Source organism: Myotis myotis, unplaced genomic scaffold (genome assembly GCF_014108235.1).
Source record: "Myotis myotis isolate mMyoMyo1 unplaced genomic scaffold, mMyoMyo1.p scaffold_m19_p_1, whole genome shotgun sequence".
NCBI lineage: Eukaryota > Metazoa > Chordata > Mammalia > Chiroptera > Vespertilionidae > Myotis > Myotis myotis.
Window position 1 is genome coordinate 135,068,653 of NW_023416313.1, and position 19,990 is coordinate 135,088,642.

Genomic DNA, 19,990 nt, shown 5'->3' on the forward strand with positions numbered 1-19,990 from the left:
AGCCAAGATTAGAGAAAATGAAAGGCATACATCGATATCACACTCTTCTCCTAGTTGACTTTGACCCATTAGAACTTACAATATCTAAAATGCAAATTTCTTCTTTTAAAAAAAAAAAAAAAAAAAAAAAGCAGTTCAATTTCATTCAGGCTGCCTCCTTGTTCAGTTACCAGGAGACAACTGTGATTTCAACACACCACATCATTTCCATGATGACCATTGCCAGCTGTGGGGCAGGCAATGTGAGTGGCTATTATTTGCCTTGTGGTTATTACCAGGTGTATGTATTTACCTCCTTTGTAATTGCTTCTGAGATCTTGGTTCTTTGTGTAGTATGTCTTTATAGGGGAGAGATAAAGAATTTATTAAACACCTATGATGTGTCAGACCCAGTATACATACAAAGGTGAATGTGGCATGGCTCAGCCCTTTAAGAGACTTTGAAGGTATCTTCACAGAAAGTGTCAGAGTTTGGTGCCCTCTCCTAACAATCCTGTCAAAGATTGGACCCAGGCAATCTGGTGCCAGGGCCCATGCTCCATTGTACTGTGATTCTTTAACTGTATGGATACTTGAGCCTTTGAGTCGTTCCTTCTTCAGAATATATTGACAGTTCCTCAACTCCTGTTCAAAAATGTTTTCTCATTTTCTGTGAGGTCTGTCTCATATTTGTCAATGTCAGTGTTAGAACTAAACACAATACTACAGCTTTAAGTTGATCAATTCAGAGTACACTAGGATCAACCCTTCCTGTGATCTGAACACACATCTTTCTTAATGCAGCCAAAGATTGGACAGAGATGAATTCTTGGGGTATTTGTCAGGGTTTTGGAGGGTAGTGAATGGGTGTTGCTTTTACATCTAGATGTTAGCATGTATAAATCTTTATGGTCATTTAAGGTCCAAGATTACATGAATAGCAGTCAAGTCAAGATTCTCTCATCTTGAACTTGTGCAGTTTGTACTCATTATGATTAAATTTAATCCTGTGGGTTCAGTCCAGTGCTGGAGCCTGTGATGATAATTTTTAGATGACATGGAGTCCCTCATCTATCATTCTAGCTTCCTCACCCAGCCTGTGTCATCAGCAGATCCAAAGAGCAGGCCTTCCACATCTTTACCAGGTTCATCCAGCCCCTCTTCAGGCTGCCATATGGATGCATCTTTTACAGAACCATTTTGTTCAGCTAGATGAGGCTTCTCCATCTATTCTCCCATCCATCCTCCATTCAGTATTTTATGAATTCAATGTCTATTAATCAGGATAACATGGGAGACTTTTTCAAGTGCTTTTCTGAAATCAAGGATGATTCAAAAGAAAATGAAACTTTCAAAAATGTATTACTAGGATGGGTCTTCTGCAGTTTCTTCATATATCACGAACTTCATGTTTGTATCACCTCTTGATTACAGCCTTGAGAAAATGAAGGACTGTATCATAAACCCCAAACTATTGATAGTGATAAATTTAAGTATAGAATTGATGTGTTCTGTTAGCACAAACTAATCATTTGTAATATTATGGAAATAACTGTGATACAGCCTATTAAAATTGGTTTGACCACATGTTTATATGTAATGTAATTACTGAGTAATAGATTTATTAAAATGTTCAATTCTTTTTGAATCATCTGACATTCTCCTCATCAAACAATCTACTCTCCCACTCAGGGAAGAAGGAGAAGAATAAAAGAGTTCTGCAAAGAGATGCTTTGTGATACCCTGAAAATCATGTGACTCCTAGGGGTCTTTAGTTTTGACCATAGTGTCTTTAGTTTTTTTTATCCAAAGCATTTATGGCAATCTCTTTCAGTCACTTCTGAATAATAATTTTAGTTCTTCAAATAGCAAGTCTATTTTAGCAGTTTTTGAAAAGCAACATTATATCCACCTAGAATCATCCAAGGCCAATCCTGAACAGAGAACGTTTCTCTCCATGTTCTCATTTTAAGGTTGTCTGAGTTACCAGAATATACTGATTTCAAGTTAGGTCTTTAGGAACTCTATGAAAATGACTCAAAGCTAAAATAGTAAGGATCTCAGATTTGGTGTGGTACCAGGAAGAATTAAAGGGTGAGTGAATTGCAAGGAGCAGAGGAAATGTGATTTAGGCTGACATGAGGTAGGAAGATTCAAAGACTATATATATATACACACTGAGTGGCCAGATTATTATGACCACCTGATGTTTGTAGGACAATTAGCTATAATTTTGTGCTGAAGTTACTAGAGGGCCAGACCATTATAAATAGGGAAGCAGGTTGTTTACGACAGTAGAAGTGTTGTTTTTTTTCTGAAGATATGGGTAAACAATGCGATTTAATAGCCTTTGAATGTGGGATATAAATAAATACACACACACACACACACACACACACACTCACACACACACACACACACACACACACACACACACACTGAGTGGCCAGATTATTATGACCACCCCATCAGTACTTCGTTGGGCCACCTTTTGCCTTCAATACTGCAGCGATTCTTCTTGGCATTGACTCCACGAGATGTTGAAAGGTGATGCGAAGAATCTGACACCATGCCTGATGAATAGCACTGTCCGGTTCTGTGAGATTTGATGGTTGCAGAACCAGCCTGGTGGCTCTTTTAACTTCGTTCCACAAATGCTCAATTGGATTGAGATCTGGTGATTGTGGGGGCCACCTAAGCAAGGTAAAGTCTCCCTCATGTTCTTGAAACCACTCCTGCACAATACGAGCACTGTGGCATGGCGCATTGTCTTGTTGGAAGAAGTCATCTCCATTGGGAGATGCCATCGACATGATAGGATGAACCTGATCAGCAACGATACTTAGGTATGTTGTGCTATTCAGACGTTGTTCCACATGAATTAAAGGGCCCAGATCATGCAAGGAAAACATGCCCCAAACCATAACACTGCCCCCACCAGCTTGAAGGGTTGTACTCATGCATGTGGGGTGCATGCTTTCATGCTGTTTCTGCCAAATTCTCACTCTGCCATCTGCTTGATGCAACTGGAAACGTGATTCATCGGACCACATGACTTTTTTCCAATGCTCAACTGTCAAATCCTTGTATTCCTGTGTGAATTGGAGACATTTTATCTGGTAACTGCAGACAGCAAAGGTGTTCGAACAGGCCTTCGGCTTCCATATCCCATAAGATGCAGTGTACGACTAATTTGCCTACAAATGTCAGGTGGTCATAATAATCTGTCCACTCATATTAATATATATCCCACGTTCAAAGGCTGTTAAATCGCGATGTTCACCCATATCTTCAGAAAAAAATCACTTCTACTGTTGTGGTAAACAACCTGCTTCCCTATTTATAATGGTCTGGCCCTCTAGCAACTTCAGCGAGAAATTATAGCTAATTTGCCTACAAATGTCAGGTGGTCATAATAATCTGGCCACTCAGTATATATATATATTAATGCCACACTCTTTTCAATGAACTCTGTTCAATGTTACCTGGTAAAAAGCATCAGGCTTCCTGGCCCTTCTCCCTCATACCCCTGGTCCTCACTAACTAACAATTTCTACTTCCCCATCTTCCTTCTGGCATGTCTCTGTATGGAATATCTTCTTAAAGATGCCAAACCTTAATCACAACGGCCTGCAAGATGGGCAAAGGTTCTCTGTTTATCTAGCTAGCCAGCCAGCTGGCCATTCACTAAGCAAGGCATCAAAGCTCATGCCAGGGAAGGTAAAAAGGGCGGCGTGTGCTTTTTTTGGATCAAGATATTTTGTCTCTGTGCATATTAACTTCTTAAGTGCCACGGCTTTAAATTATTGATGCTGTCTTTAACTCTTGGCTATATAGTTGGATTAAATGGTTAAATTACAGGTATTTACTGAATTGAATGTTATTATCTGAGTTGTATGGTCCCATTTCTGATGACTTGGTGCCTTACATTGAATTTTTAGAAGTTGTGAAACATCATGACTGCCAACATTCTAGAATCACTTACTAGTGATTCTTGTTAAGCTTTGGGGAATCTACAAATAATATGTCCTGTCAGGGAAATACATCCTGAAGAGGGCTGGTAAATACATCTCTTCACCTTTGCATTCACCAAAACATCACAATGTGATGGAAACAGCCAGAGAGTTCTAGTAAGAGACCTGGTACTTATCAACTAGCCATATCTTTTTGGTAAGTTATACCTTCTCTCTCTCTTAGTTTTCTCATTTGTAAAATAGAATGTTAACCTCAGCCTTAAAATGTTTGCAGAGGAATTATTATTTTTTAAACTATAAATATTTGATTTTGTATTGCTATCAATGCATGTAATATGCCTTAACATTTCAGGCTACTCAGCTCCAGTTTAGTTATAAATTCCATATTTTATGAAAAAAATAAAAAATATTTAAAAGAAAAGAATAAAACTCATCTGTAGAAGAGGAAATAACATGTACTACTTAGAAATAAATATTTAAAACGAGCTGTGTATTTAAGCATGAAGAAGAAAAGGTTATTTTAATAATGATTTTTAAATCTTGATGGATTACATCAAGAATGGTGACAGTTGATTGCCCTTGCAATTGAGCAAAACAAAATTAGAGGAAAGTAGTTTATGCTTATTCATGAAGAATGTGGGTTAGAAACAAAGAAAGGTTTTTGATTGATGACAGTTGGAATTTTAATAACCATAGATTTTTCATCAACATTAATATCCATTTATATATTTAATATGTGATCCATCTTAAATATTTTACTTGGGCTAGGTGACATTCTTCTTTCCATCAATTTTAAAAATTCTTTTATTTTATTATATTAAAAAGGCTTAATATGAGATCTGCTCTCAACAAATTTTTAAGTGTATGTTATTGTTGACTATTGGTACAATGTCACTAGAGTTTGCTCATCTTATGTAGATGAAACTTCAGCCAATTGATTAGTAACTACCCATTTCCCCTTCCCCAGTCCCTGGCTACCCATTCCACTCTTTGATTCTATGAATTTGACTATTTTAGATTCCTCATATAAGTGGAATTATGCAGGATTTGTCTTTCTGTGATTTGCTTATTTCGCTTAGCATAGTGTCCTCAAGGTTCATCCATGTTGTCACATATTGCAGAATTTTCTCCTTTTTAAAGATGAATAGTATTCCATTGTATGTGTATACCATATTTTCTGTATCTATTCATCTGTCAATGGACATTTAGGTTGTTTCGACACATTGGATATAGTGCTACAGTGAACATAGGAGTTGCTGATATCTTTTTGAGATCCGAATTTCAATTCTTTTGGATAAATACCCAGAAGTGAGATTGCTCATATAATAGTTCTATTTTTAATTTTTGAGAAACCTTCGGACTGTGCTGAACCCATCAGAATTTGTTCATGACTTGTTTAGGGGCTACACCATTTTCCATTTCCACAAGCAATATACAGGGTTCCAATTTCTCTACATCCTTTCCAGCACTTGTTGTCTTTTGTTTTTTAATAAAACCCATTCTGAGAGATAAGAAGTGGTATCTCATTGTGGTTTGATGTACATTTCCCAAGTGCTTAGTAACACTGAGTAGTTTTCAAATACATGTTGCCTATTTGTATGTCTTCTTTGGAGAAATATCTATTCAAATCTTTTAACCATTTTTAAATCTTGCTATTTGTTTTCTTGGTATTGTGTTGAGGAGGAGTTCCTTGTATATTTTAGATACTAATGCCTCATCAGATATATGGTATGCAAATATTTTTTCCCATTCCACAGGTTACCTTTTTACTCTTTTGTTTCCTTTGCTATTCAGAAGCTTTTAGTTTAACATAGTATCACTTGTCTATTTGTGTTTTTGTTTCCTGTGTTTTTGGTGTTATATTCATGAAATCATTGCCAAGACCAATATCATGAAGCTTTTCCCACATGTTGCCCTCTGGGAGTTTTATGGTTTCAGGTCTTATGTTTAATTATTTGATTCATTTTTAGTTGATTTTTGTGTATGGTGTAAGATGAGGATTCAATTTCATTCCTTTGTATGTGGATATCCAGTTTTTCCAGCACCATTTGTTGAAAACTATCCTTTCCTCATTTTGTATTCTTGGAACCTTTATTCAAGATCAGCTGACCTGCCCTAACTGGTTTGGCTCAGTGGATAGAGTGTCGGCCTGCGGACTGAAAGGTCCCGGGTTCAATTCCGGTCAAGGGCATGTACCTTGGTTGCGGGCATATCCCCAGTGGGAGGTGTGCAGGAGGCAGCTGATCGATGTTTCTAACTCTCTATCTCTCTCCCTTCCTCTCTGTAAAAAAATCAATAAAATATATTTTTTAAAAAAAAGATCAGCTGACCATATGTGCTTGGATTTATTTCTGGCTTCACTGTTCTGTTGCTTTGGTCTATACATTTGACTTTATTCCAGTGTCATACTGTTTTGATTACTGTCGCTTTGTAATATATTTTGAAATCAGGAAGTGTGATACCTCTAGCTTTATTCTTCTTTCTCAGGATTCATTTCACTATTCCTAGTCGTGTGTGTATGTGTGTGTGTGTGTGTCTGTGTGTGTGTTAGAAAAGGCAGGCATCTTTCTCATTCTTCATGGACTGGCCTCATACAGGAGAAAATCTTCATGAAGGAGATGATCCTCTTGATTCAGTCTGACTAGAGGATTCTAGAGGTCTGTGCCAACTCTTTCTCTTCCCCAGGGAGAAGTAGGTAGCTATTGTTTTTTGTCTGCTCTGAGCAAGGGGAGAGCTATAATGTCTACCAGTCCAAACCTCCTTCTCAGTGCTCCCCCAGGTGGCTAGACTGCAATGATCCCATCAGGACTTCAAAACTGAAAAGAAAGATGCCATTTCTTTGGGAAGCCCCAGAGAAGTTGGGGTGTTGGGTGCACAGACCAACTCTTTGCCTCCCAATGGGGAAGCTTATAGCTGGGATTTTTATCCTCTTACTCTGTGTTAAGCAGTGGGAAGGACCTATGGCATCTACCAGCCCATGTCGTCATCTCCATTCTCCCACAGGTGGCTAGGCTGTACTGAACCCATCAGAGCTCCAAGCCTGGCAATACAGAAGCCAATCCTTTGGAGAATCTCCGAAGAAAAGTGGAGGTGCTAGACATGCAAACCAATTTCTTCCCTCCCCTGGGAGAAGCTGGCAACTAGAAAGTCTTCCTGATTGTATGGCACTATATGGGGGTGGGAACTCTGATGGGAATGTCCATGAGTCTAGTTTTGTGTTCACCCAGGGTACAGGAAACTTCCAACTAATTTTTAGATTTCTCACACAGAGAATTTGTTCATGACATGTTACTGAATCGGTGTGTTTGTGGGAGGAGAGAGGGCCCGAGGCTTCGTACGCTGCCATCCTGGGATGTCACTCCTTAGGTTAAGTGACACTCTTTGAGTTCACTTTTAACCTTGTGATGCTAGGATTTTATTTTCTACCACTTAATTCTTCCCTTGGACTGAAAGATGATCTCCTTGGATGTTGAATTAGACTGCAGCTTTGAAAGGCAAACATATGCCTCTAATTCTACTTGTTGATACCTGACAGTCTCAGGGCTCCTCAATATTTTGGCTTCTTCACTTCTAAATAATATAATCTTGACTCTCTTTTGACTAACTCAAAATTATATCCCCTTGAAGGTAGGAAATTTCTGTAAGCCTCAATTACCTCATCTGCTTAGGGATGTTGTGAGTCTTCAGTATATATTGAAAGTGCTTAACAAAGAGCCGGGCACACAGTGAGTGTCTTAGCATTATCATCATCATCTTTTACCAGTTTTAAAATAAACTACTGGAAAGGGAAAAATAATATTCCAGATAACGTGATTCTCAAGGCCAGAGGGCCAGCCATTCAGCTAATGCATGGTGACTTATAGTAATAAGATGTTTTCTCGACTTCCTAAGCACCCAACAAGCGACTACATGTTTTTCTGTTGTTGTTTTTGTGTGTGTTGTTTCGTTTGCTTTTTACTTCAGAGAGAAGAAGAGAGAGGGAGAGAGGGATAGAAACATCAATGATGAGAGAGAATCATTGATCCGCTGCCTCCTGCACACCCCCTCCTGGGGATCGAGCCCACAACCCAGGCACATGCCCTGATTGGGAATAGGTCAGTGCTCAACACTGAACCACATCTGCGGGGCATGACCACATTTTTCAGAGACAGAAGCTAGTTACTTTCTCACAGGATACTGACAGTGAAAGCCCAGGAGTAACTTCCTTCTCCCTCCTGCATGTTTTCCCTTACACTTTGTTCATTCTTCCACTTTCGTGTTCATTAGATTGTACTGTGATACTTGATTATACACCCACCTCCACCCCGTCTCTGGACCATTTACCTTCACACTCAACTCTAGCACCCAGTGGAGGACCAGGCATATATAGATAGCCAATAAATATCTGTTGGATGAATACATACAAATAAATTATGGATGAAAAGCAATATGATGTAATGATTAAGCACATATTATTGGGAGTCAGATCAACCTGAGTTCAAATCCAGGCTCTACCTCTTATAACCAGTGTGATCTTGGGCTTATCTCATGTCCTTGACTTGTTTCATGTCTTTGTCTGTGCAATGCTGTTATATACCTAATTCCTAGGGCTCTTATATAATACATATGTCTTGAATATTTTTTTATGTTACATTATCTATAATAATAAAAGCATAATATGCTAATTAGACCAGATAGCCGAACGACCTTCCTGACATCTTTCCAGATGACCTTCCAGATGAAGCCGGAGATGCAAGGGTCAAGCCCCTTGCACGAATTTCATGCATTGGGCCTCTAGTATTTTATAATAAGTAACTATTATTAACAGTACCATTATTTCTCATAATGAAAATTTTGAAAAATAATACAAATATCATTACATGTTTATTATTTTAAGGCTCCTGTTTATTTTGCTATTATTTTGTTGTTGTTGTTGTTACTTGTTGCTATGGTGTTGACAGTAATGTTGGAGTGATTTTCTGATAGCCAGTACAGAATGACCCATTTGGACTTCATGATGAGTATCACTGAGGCCCAACAACTTCACAGATGTGTGCATTCTTGCTTTGGACTGAGCTGGGAATAGGAGAGGTGAAACAGCTAACAGCATTGCCTTTAGTTCTACAGCCTTAAAGAAACAAAGCCTTGCTCCCACCAAAGAAATATTTAAAATCCTTCCCAGTACATCCAGAGCCTCTTGAAGCATCACTTATTGGGGCCAAGGATCCAAGGAGATGGACCATAATCTCAGTTAAGCAGTGGTTCTCAGGCTTTAGCATCCATCAGAATAATTTAGAGGACTGTTTACACAGATTGCTGGGCTTTATCCCCAGAGTTTTGGATTCATTAGGCCTGGAGTAGAACCTCAATATTCATTTCTAATGAGTTCCCACATGATACCGATAATGGTGTTTTGGGGACCACACTTTGAGAACCACTGGGGTCATAGATATAGTAGAAGTATGAGTAATCTGACTCCAGAGAGAAACATGCGCAGAAATCTTTTCACTAAAGTGAATTGCCTGATAACCCCTGTAAAAATGAGGGCTTCCTATTATCAGCCCCCATGTTTTCTACTCTGCACTGCCCTTTTCTTACTTTTTAAATTTATTGGTTGGGGAAATGGTTTCATGAAGTTGTTTTTAAATTTTATGAGCCTGATAAAATCTATGGACACTCTCTCCAGAAAAGCCCATTTACACATTGCTTATAATTTCAGGAGGCTCTTGACACCTCCTCCACCAGCCCACCCGCTGACCCTCAGAAGTATCAGTAAAAAACATATGCCCTAAGGCAGTCTTGAGTTTACTCAAATTCCCTTCTCATACTTTAACCTTTGGATTAAATATATTCATCTGTAAAATAGGAATAATAGTAACAATTCTTAACTCCAAGATTATGAAAATTAACTGATTAATACATGGAAGAGCCTAACTTGAAAACCAAAACCACTGAATGTTACCTTTTTCTCTCTCTTTGTAGTCCTGCTACAACAATCCTCATTCCTGAGGCAAAAGGGTGCTTCTCCCTACTAGGGGGAAAAGCAGGAAGTGTAAGAAAGAATAGCCCAAAGAGTAATATTACAAGATCTACTCTGTGCCCCTTGCATTCTTTTGCTAAACTCTGGTCAGTCTGCCATATTATGGTTCCTTCTGTGAGTCACTGAGCAATGGCATCTAGTAAGCCCCAGGCCTGGCTCTGTGACCTGAGACTCTCGATAATTCATTTATCCTCAAATATTCCACTTTGCCCAGTGTTTTCTCATGTCCCCATATTAATGCCTCTGGACAGAAAGACAGAAATGTAAAATTCTAATAGAGGTTCATTTCCAGACTAAAAGACACTGAGTCTTGAGAAATAGTGATTAAAAATTAAGCTTAATTCTCATTGTTTCTGTAAAAATAAATAAGTATGGTGATAGGCTAATCAGCAGACATTTATTTAGTTCCTACTGTATACACTGTGCAAGAGATGATACAAAGAGGAATAACACATGCTTCTATGCTGTGCCGACTCATAGTCCAATAGGGAAGATAGGCACAGCAAAAATAAACCAAACACAAGTTGAACCATAGCAAGGACAATGATGATTCACACAGTGTTTCAGGAGAAATCAATTTTGACAGGGATCCATAAAAGTCTCCTGAGCAATGTGAGATTTAAGTTGGACCCTGCTGTAGGTGAATATGATGGAGAAGGACATTCTAGTTTAGGGAGACAGTCTGAAGAAAAGCATGGAATTAGAAAAAGCTTGGTATAAATTTATGATATTATGATTTAGCCAGTGTGACCATAGTATGGGTTTGGGGTGAAGGTTTAGAACTTGAGGCTACAGAGATAAGATGGAAGCATGTTGTAGGGAAGAAACCAAAGGCCAAGTGGGGAGCTTTGCATCCCTCTCCATGCAGTGAGGAAGAATTGAGGCCTCTGAGTATAGAGATACCCAAAGCGGTCTGTTTTTATAACACAGAATCCTGGTGGCACTGAGAATAGACAATAGAGGGCAAGGATAAAGCAAGACCTGATGAAGGTAATTGGGATCTGAACGAAAGCCAGAGTAGTGGGAGTAGCATGAAGGGGCTGAAGAAGCGAGGCATCTGAGAGGCTGCATTCATTTCAGGATGGTAGATGACATGTAGCAAAGAAAGCGGAGGCAAGCTGAGCGGGCTCCCCCGGGCCAACTTGCCACATAAAGCAGACCATGGTCTCAGAGGAAGAGACTGTCCAGGTGGCAAGGGAGACCTCCTGGTCATCTCAAGAAGACTTCTCCTTCCCAGAATGCCCAGAGGGAGAGCAACTGACCATGTGCTTTGCCTGCATGAAATATCAAAATCAATGATTCTGGACATGGATCCTCAGCCTAGCAGCTTCAGAAGTCTTTTAAACAACTTTTAGACACTTTTCCAGGTGAATCTGATCTGGGAACTCAAGGTAGGTTGGAGGTGGGGCCCAGGCATCCGTATTTTGAAAAGCCCCCAGGTGATTCCGATGCACAGCTGGATTTGGGAACTACTGTGGGAAATGTATAGAAAAACACAGAGTCAGGACATAGTGCCAGTGGACACTATGATGGCTTGAAGACTTTAGGTTTTGGTCTCCAACAGTATCTCAAGCACCATGACCTTCACCTTCAATTCTCATCCTCAGCAAACACATCAGGAGAGCCCTAACTGGTTTGGCTCAGTGGATAGAGTGTCAGCTTGCGGACTGAAGGGTCCCAGGTTTGATTTGGTCAAGGGCACACGCCTGTGTTGCAGGCTTGATCCCCAGTGGGGGATGTGCAGGAGGCAGCCGATCAATGATTCTCTCTCATCATTGATGTTTCTCTCTTTTCCTCTCCCTTCCTCTCTGAAATCAATAAGGGTATATTAAAAAAAAAAAAAAAAAACACACACACACACATCAGGAGATAGGAGAGGCTGGATGTTTGACAAGTTCCCTGGACTTCCCAGAAGGATAATGTGCGTACAAACCTCCTTTTCACTCGTGTCCTCAAGTGAAATAGAAAGAGAGCTTGGCTGCCTCAGAGACACCATGAGAGAGTCTTATTACAGGGTGTTTTCAGTCTTTAGAAAACAGGCTTCATAATACTTCTACCCATTTTCTGCCAGGCTTGTACAACACATAGGACTTTTATTGCTATTATTGTTTTTATTTCTCAGAAAAATCATACAGTTCAAAGGTAAGGCAGGTGTTAAAAACATCATCCCTTCTATACACCGGGCTCTGTGGGACTTGGGCTCTGTGGGACCAGCCAGAGCTGGTCCTGAATCCACTGCCCTCTGGAGCTCCAGTTCCGCCTCTGGGCCATAATGGAGAAGGGTGACATAAAGGCATTTTTCTCTCCTTGTAAAGAGAAAAGGTGGGGGGAAGGGGATTATTTAAACACACCTCACTCACACTGCACTCACTGCATTGTTTTTCCTGTTGAAACACCCTGTTGGTTTTTAAATCCCTTTAAACCTACCGGCACCTGTATGGCCTGGATCCAAGAATTATTACCGAACCTCTCGCTTTTTATATCTAGCCACATAGGAGTTTCTGTGATGGTATCTGGCTCTTGGTTCAGTTGAAAATTTCAAAGCTTCCAGAGGTTTCCTTCTTGCATAGAACTAGAAGCATGCAATGCTTAGACCTGGTTTTATTTTTTATTTTTTATTAAGCAGAGACGTTTCCCCCTTTTAGTTCTCCTGCTGGATAAAATAGTATCGTGGCATAACTGAATTGTTCCTCTGTAAAGACACTTCTGAAATATTGACCAAAAGAGAGGGTAGAGGACAGATGGGGGGTCTCTACCAGCAGCTTATGGTATGTGAGGTGACCTGTCTTCAGGGCAAGAACTGAGGCTGAAAACATAATGAGGACTTCCCAGAAAATTCATTATAACAAAGCATAATGTGAGCTCGCTCAGTGGGCACGAAAATAAGCTGAAGGAAAGTGACTCCCACATAAGACCTAATTAAATACTTTGATGTCAGAAAGCAGAGCAGGGAGGGGTGGAAAATCAAATCAGACCAAAGTAAAGACTTAAATTTAAATGGAAAGAAGAAATGTTTCTCTCTCTCTCTTTCTCTCTCTCCCCCCCCCCCACTTCGGCCTCTCTCTCTCTCTCTCTCTCTCTCTCTCTCTCTCTCTCACTTTCTCTCCTTTTCTTCCTTTGTTATGAAGGAAGAATAAGATTCGGGAACAATGGGTTGTGAATTCTTTAGCCAATTAGTCCAGTGACTTACTACTGTTCATAATGCACAGAATATCACAGGCTGTTTTGCGGCCTCCCCAAGTTGGTTTGTTAATAACAGGAAGCTAGCACTTCTCAGTACAGTGGATCAGCTACACGTGAAAATAAATGCAAAAAACCTGGAGGGGAATAGAAGCAGACCGAGAGTAGCCTTGATTTAATTTAACGTTTGGGGGTCCACACACAAATGAGCATTTTAGTAGGCTTCATGGTGGAAGTTGCTGTCATTTGTAAAATATTCTGGCCAATTAGCTAATAGTGTGCTTGGATTTCTCCTGTTTTGATACAGTAATACTAAGTACATTGTGAAGCCCAATTATACAAATCATCCCCATATGCCATACCAGTCTTTCTTTATGAACTGTGTTTATAAATCCTGTGTGAGGAAATGTGTACTTCAGCAATTTAGACCATGTGTAAAAACATAGCCAATGGGATTGTCAAGAAAACAAGTTCCAGCCTAGGAAGTCCTAATGTGTTCCGCTGGAATAGCAGGAGGGTGCCGGGGAGCGCAGTGCTCTGCTTGAATATATATTGCTTTAGTGTTTAACCGATTTAGGGGCTTCCGCTTCCCTTTCTGTTATTGTATTCTTCTTTTCTTTTAGGATCCAACCTTGGAGTTTTTGCGAAAATTTGGGATTGGTCTTCTGTCAGGAACAATAGCCTCAGTCATTAACATCCCTTTTGATGTTGCCAAAAGTAGGATTCAAGGGCCTCAGCCAGTTCCTGGAGAGATCAAGTACAGAACCTGTTTTAAAACAATGGCCACAGTCTATCAGGAAGAAGGGTAACACATTCTTAACTTAATAAATGAGCAACCCTCAAGGATTGTCCAAGCCGTATTATACTTCCATTATGATGAGAGCCATTAAGCCCTCCTAAATTGGGGGTGTGTCTGAGAAGCTCTGGGGAATAGATGACAAACTTCAGCCAGCTAATGCAATAATGAGATGTTAGCAGAACATTCTTATACCATCAAGAACCGTGAGCCGCCACTCTACAATATGCTGCATTTTTGTCTTAGAATGCTAATATGCACTTTTTGCTTGCCAGTTTGCATAAAATGTTACTGCATATTGTATGCCCTATTAACACATGGGCAAGAGAACCATTGTCTTCTGTCTGTAAATCTAATCAAAATGTCACCTAATCATATTCTCCTGAGACAATTAAACATGAGAGTTCTGTGAAAGTATCTTTCTTTTAAAATTTTAAAATATGTGCCTTATTCTGCTGGTCAAAATGTTTTTAAGTCTTACTTTTGTCTCTTGATCCTGCCTCGCCCAAGTCTTATTCTAAGTAAACAAGTGATTTTTATTATTTTGATCTAAACTGCATCATATTTCCTTATGTGAAGACTGAGTTTTTGGTCTTTCAAATTCAATTACAGAAGTCACTTTGTCCAAATACATAGCCGTCTTGAGAGTAAGGCCTGTCTTGAAAGCAAAAGCCATCATGTGATGAAAAGCGTATTTCTGATTGGACAAGACCAGCATAGCTTGGATAAGGAAGAATTAATGAACTCTTCCCCCTTGTCCAATTTGTTGCAGAGGCTATTTAGCAAGATAATTTCAAATAAATATTTTATAAATGCTGAGTTAGCATTTCAGTAGAGCTGAGGTACAACTCCATTTTGTTTTCAAAAAAAGAATGTTGCTTTTTTTTTTCTTTTCACTTGTAGGATTTTAGCTTTGTACAAAGGCCTGCTTCCCAAGATTATGAGGCTTGGACCAGGTAAATGTGTTTTTATTACTTATATCCTTCCTTCTTTATTAAGTTCTAGTGTCTTTTTTTTAATTTGTGTCTAACAGCAACACAGTAAAAGTTTATTCCACTGTGAAAGGCAGAAATCTTGAGGATATAGAGCTGCCTATGAGTATTCAAAATACTTACTGCGTCCATTAGAAATGTTCTACCTTTGTTTATAAGGCACTATTTATGGCCTTGCTGGAGGCTGATAGAAGCCAAAGCCCAGCTTAAGTCAATAGGAAAGGATCCACAGCCAGTTGGAGTTTGAGTGAGCACCCAGGTGCATACACTCTGGCTTCTGACTGAAGGGGAGGATTTTCAGTGGGTGAGGGGCCAGCCCAATAAAAGTTTCCTGGTGCTCCCTCTTCTTGTTCCTGTCTCAATTTCATTTCAAAAAAGAGAAAAGGAGGCAGCCTTGCCTCCATGAGCAGCAAGAGCCACTTGTCTTCACGGTCACCTCTGGGGAGTGGTGAGGCGCAGCCTCGTGCGCCTTCCTGGTCTCTGCCTGGTGGTGGAGGCTCCTGGCTCAGGGCCTTACCTCAGGACACCAGCCCACAAACACTGGCTGCCATTCCCTCAGGGAGAGTCAGCTGCCTCTATGTAAACAGATAAGAAAATAACTGCTACAGACTCAACCGCCTGGGCAAATAGTGTTGGATTATAAGCAACCTTGTGAGTAAGTACGGAAGTATATACTTTTTTTTTTTAACCAGGCCACACTCACCTACTTAGACATCCTGGTAATGTTTCCTAGAACCTCCCCCTCCTCCTCCCTTCTCTCCTTTTCCGATTCCTCTGTTAACAGCAATGTCCTCCTCTCCTACTGTACTCACACATGTACACATTTACCCTTAAATCTCAACCCAATGAACCAGCATTTCTACCAACCTGGGATATAGAACAAAGTCTGTAAATTGAAGCTGGTAAACAGTTCACACTTTCTTGTGTTTAGAAAACACTTCCTCAATTCCAAATCCATCTATCCCAACTTTTCTAGGCATTTAAGCATGGATTTTGCTTCACATTTGAGATTCAGACCTGCCTTCTGTTAGTCTTTGGCCCGATTGTAAAAAAAAGGACCCAATGATAAGAATATTGGTGATTTAGTGCAATTCTCTCTGTATGTGGTGTTTTCCCTTCACCACACAGTAAAAGCCTGCTAGTAGGCCTAGCATTAGAGAAAATCAGAGGACTGGCCCTAACCCAGCTTTCTCAGGAGGGGTGGGCCTGAAAAGGGTGATGACCCTGGAGAGTTTAACTAAAACGGTAATTGGCTGGAAACTAAATCCAAAGCTCTTTAAATAATCTGACCCCAAGTTTTGTTAGAGGCATGCAAATGTTTGGTTGGCTTTTTAAAATGTTTTTGCATGAGGTATCCTGAGTTGTGGTGGTGTTAAATCCAGTGAAAAGGGTTGTTGTGGATGTTCTATCCAAGCTAAACAACACTGAGTAACTAGAAATCTCATTCTAAGACCTGGCCTCACTCTCATTCCAAACGTGCAGGTCCTACCAACTTCAAATGAAAGAAGGTAAAGAGAAAGGTAAGGTAAGATTATTATTTTTTTTTTTTTTTTGAGAGAGAGAGAGAGAGAGAGAGAGAGAGAGAGAGAGAGAGATGAGCCTGGAATTTCCATTCTTCATTCTGGAGAAGCATCTCATCTTGTTTTGTAACAACCTTAGCACTCTATGTGGCTACTGATAGGTACCTCGCATGAAGGGAGAATCTTGAAATCTGTGGTTTAAACTTTAAATATCACTAGCCTGTAGACTAGCCCAGTTCTGTGTGTTCTTGTCTTACATTGTGAATAGTTAATAAGAGTAAACACTGCAGTTACATACATATCCACAACCCTCTGCAGTGCATTCCTCCTCGCTTGCCAGAGCGCCAAAAGGGCTACAGCAGTGAGACAGGTCTAGTAGAGTATCTTCATGGGTTAAAAATGAAAATTACAGGCAGATAATTATCTTTGGTATAAAGTTACACAAACATGTGCAGCCTGTAGGTTTTTTAGAAAGCATATGGCAGTGTGTACAAAAGAACTAAAATCAAGTTCCCTTTCTTTCTGTTAGAAGTCAGTCTTCTGTTCATTCAGCCAAGTCTTCTCTAAGTTGTGCTGAGGATATTTGTCCACATTTTGATTTTGTAATAGTTTTCACACAGACATGAAAGGAGAAATAGAGGTTGTCTTAAAGGACACAGAACATGTGCAATTTACTGCATTAGATAGAACACAAAATCGCCCACATACAAATGCTCTCCTGATGTCTAGGTATTCAACAGGGTTGTGCCTGTTTTCCTGTATCATATTCCTGTTGACATATTACATAGCAAGCCTCTTTGCAGCCAGTTATATAACTCTTCTCTACCAAGACAAATGGTGCTCTTATGACACCCACCCCTACTACCAAATTTTCAAGTGCAATCCATATATGTCCTAGGCAGATAAAAGGAATGAAAACAAAAGGAGGTTGAAAGCTAGCTTAGTTTTGCAATACATATTTTTTTAATATTCAGAAGCTATTTTTCACATTGCAATCCAAATTGAAAGCTGTAAGAGAAAAGCAGCCTCATTCGTCAAGCACCATCTTAGAGATTTTCTTCTTGAATGCAACTACAACAATGCTAATTATGGACTGAAAAAGATAAATCCTTTGCCTACATATGAAGAACCTGAAGGCTTCTGTTTGCAGGAAAGCCACATGCCCTTACATGACTAAATGCCTATATTTATTTACTTTTAAAAATTAAAAGTGCCTGAAAAGGAATCTGATGAGAAATGATGAAAGTTACAGAAACTCATGGGGGAAAAATGTATTTGGAGACTCAAGATGGTCTTGATTTTGCTCTGAGAATTTTCCACAGTAGTTTTATATCTATATATTGGAGCTCAAGAACTGATGATTCTAAACAGCCCCTGCCCGATGGGTTGTGTGGGACTTCTCAGGGGGAAAGACATCCTTGTTTTATAGGATTGTGACAAGAGCCAGCTCTTTTCTTTTCTAGGTGGTGCAGTGATGCTGCTGGTTTATGAATATACCTATTCATGGCTTCAGGAGAACTGGTGATTGCCTATGACGTGTTTTTACCCCTGGAGATAATGCATATTTGCTGTACAGCACCTTGAAACTATCAATCAGCTAATCTGATACAGTTACAAATTATAATTTATGTACAATTATAAAGGGGGAAACAATATAAGATCAGAACCTATTTTGATACTTCAAAAATTATCTCTAGACAATTTGAGACTGTAGTAATGGCCATATTCATAAAATTGTAAGAATAAAAATGATATGAAGCAATTAGGTATGCAAACTGAATATAGAAAAATAGTGTAGAAATCAGAAATATATCATAAAAGCAATATAAGTTTTGTAACCCATGTTTTATTTACATTGGCTCACAATGAAAATCTATTGTATTGATAATTATTTTTCTCCAAGAGGCCAACAAATGCTTAAAGAAAAAAAAAAAAGCCAAAATTTAAAGTTTTTTAAAAATTTAACTCTTCCATAAATAATATGTAAAAGTCACAAATAAAGTATTTTAAAGGTGCACTAAAATGCCTTTTTAATATGTTCACTTTTATGTTAAAATGCAAATCTGTTCAGTTTTCTAGTAATAATTAACATTTCAGCTATATTTTCCTAAATCTACTTTATATTTTGTACTGTTGTTTAAATCAGGTCATACTTTAAACTTCTGATATTTGCAGTCTTTTATAACAAATACAAAACATGAAGTTATATTAAACTACTTTTCTTCACATAGTTCCCTTTGAAAACAAGTTTTGTTGCTGAAATATGTTCATGTTAAATCACAAATTGGAACCACTTCTTGGACCCATGTGTGCTGTCTGTATTTGTACCCAAATGCCTGTGTTCAAAACTCTTACCTATGCCATTCTTAAAAGAACATTCAAAGTAAAGTACATTGCCAGGTTATTAGTTATTGGTGACAGCTACAGGTGTGGTGTATGATATTTGCAGTGCTAAAATATGTATTATTCAGGAAAAATGTTTCAAAATAGAAGTACATTCTTAGCATTTCAAAATTCTTAGCAATTCCTGTACTAACGTGCACTCCAAAAAAATATCTTCTTGGCTTTGATATAACCAAGGGATTTTATATCTACATCCTTAAATGATGCTACTTCAGTAGCCAAAAGTCACCAAAAATATCTGCACGTTGTAGGTGACACCTGTTCTTAACTATTTCTATGGGGTATTTGTACCATGAGGCTATGTTATTAAAGCATTTTGAAAATAAAAAATAAAAGATAACATGGTAATTATTACTTTTTATTAATTTAGAGCATTTGAAGTATAAAAATAAAGGCTTTTTGACATACTGTATATACATACACAGCCTTCGGTTGTACATCCTTTCCAGCGTGTTTTTTAATTTATAGTTCAGCCCAATATTCAAAAGAGGGTCATTAAAAGTAGGAAAAGAAACAAACAAGAGAAATAAGAATGTGTCTGTTATACAACTGCATTCTATCCTTGCAGGTAATACTCTTGCATCCTGTGAGAGCACTGCCTGCACAGAGTCCATGAAATTGAACCTTTAACCTCTCCATGTGGATGGGATGGAAAAGGATCTCTGAAGAGTGCACTTGCCAGTTTAAAACATTTTCACCCGCTAAGAAACAGAGGAAATATGTCAACGCTAACCAATAATAATAATGTTTTAAAAAAATCCCAAACCCATATCTCATTCCATTTTCCTTCTCTTATTTTTAAGAGTAGCTTTAAATCATAATTGCTTTAAATAGCAAATTGTATTTGGGGTTTCTGTTGTTCTTTTAAATTTATTTCATGTGAATTCACTGTTGCTAAGAAAAGACCTAAAGGGGAGGGGGGAGAAAAAAAGAAAACTTTGATATCATTAATATTAGATTTAAAAAAAAATACAAGAACCAGAAAAATTATAAATAGCATAATAACAAGAGATTTCTTAATTTAGATAAAGAAAACAACATTTAGTTATGTTTCCATACAAACAATTGATAGTTTTTTAAAGACTCCTAGTAGCCACCTAAAAACATCTGATAAGGAAAAATTCTGT

General features: G+C 38.7%; 1 protein-coding gene across 4 annotated transcripts in view; it reads left to right on the forward strand.

The window, feature by feature from the left end:
* The window catches only part of SLC25A21 (solute carrier family 25 member 21), a 533,790-nt gene that overhangs the window by 511,847 nt on the left and 1,953 nt on the right, over positions 1–19,990 (forward strand). Inside the window, exons 14-17 of one of the 4 annotated variants that reach the window (XM_036352952.1) lie at positions 13,776–13,957; positions 14,852–14,904; positions 17,924–17,981; positions 19,432–19,889. In XM_036352952.1, coding sequence (XP_036208845.1) covers positions 13,776–13,957; positions 14,852–14,904; positions 17,924–17,981; positions 19,432–19,435 — 297 coding nt within the window. In that variant the 3' untranslated portion in view covers positions 19,436–19,889. Of the gene's footprint in view, positions 1–13,775; positions 13,958–14,851; positions 14,905–16,422; positions 16,462–17,923; positions 18,043–19,431; positions 19,890–19,990 lie in introns of those variants that run through there. The other 3 variants (XM_036352959.1, XM_036352979.1, XM_036352969.1) reach the window with 3 other exon arrangements.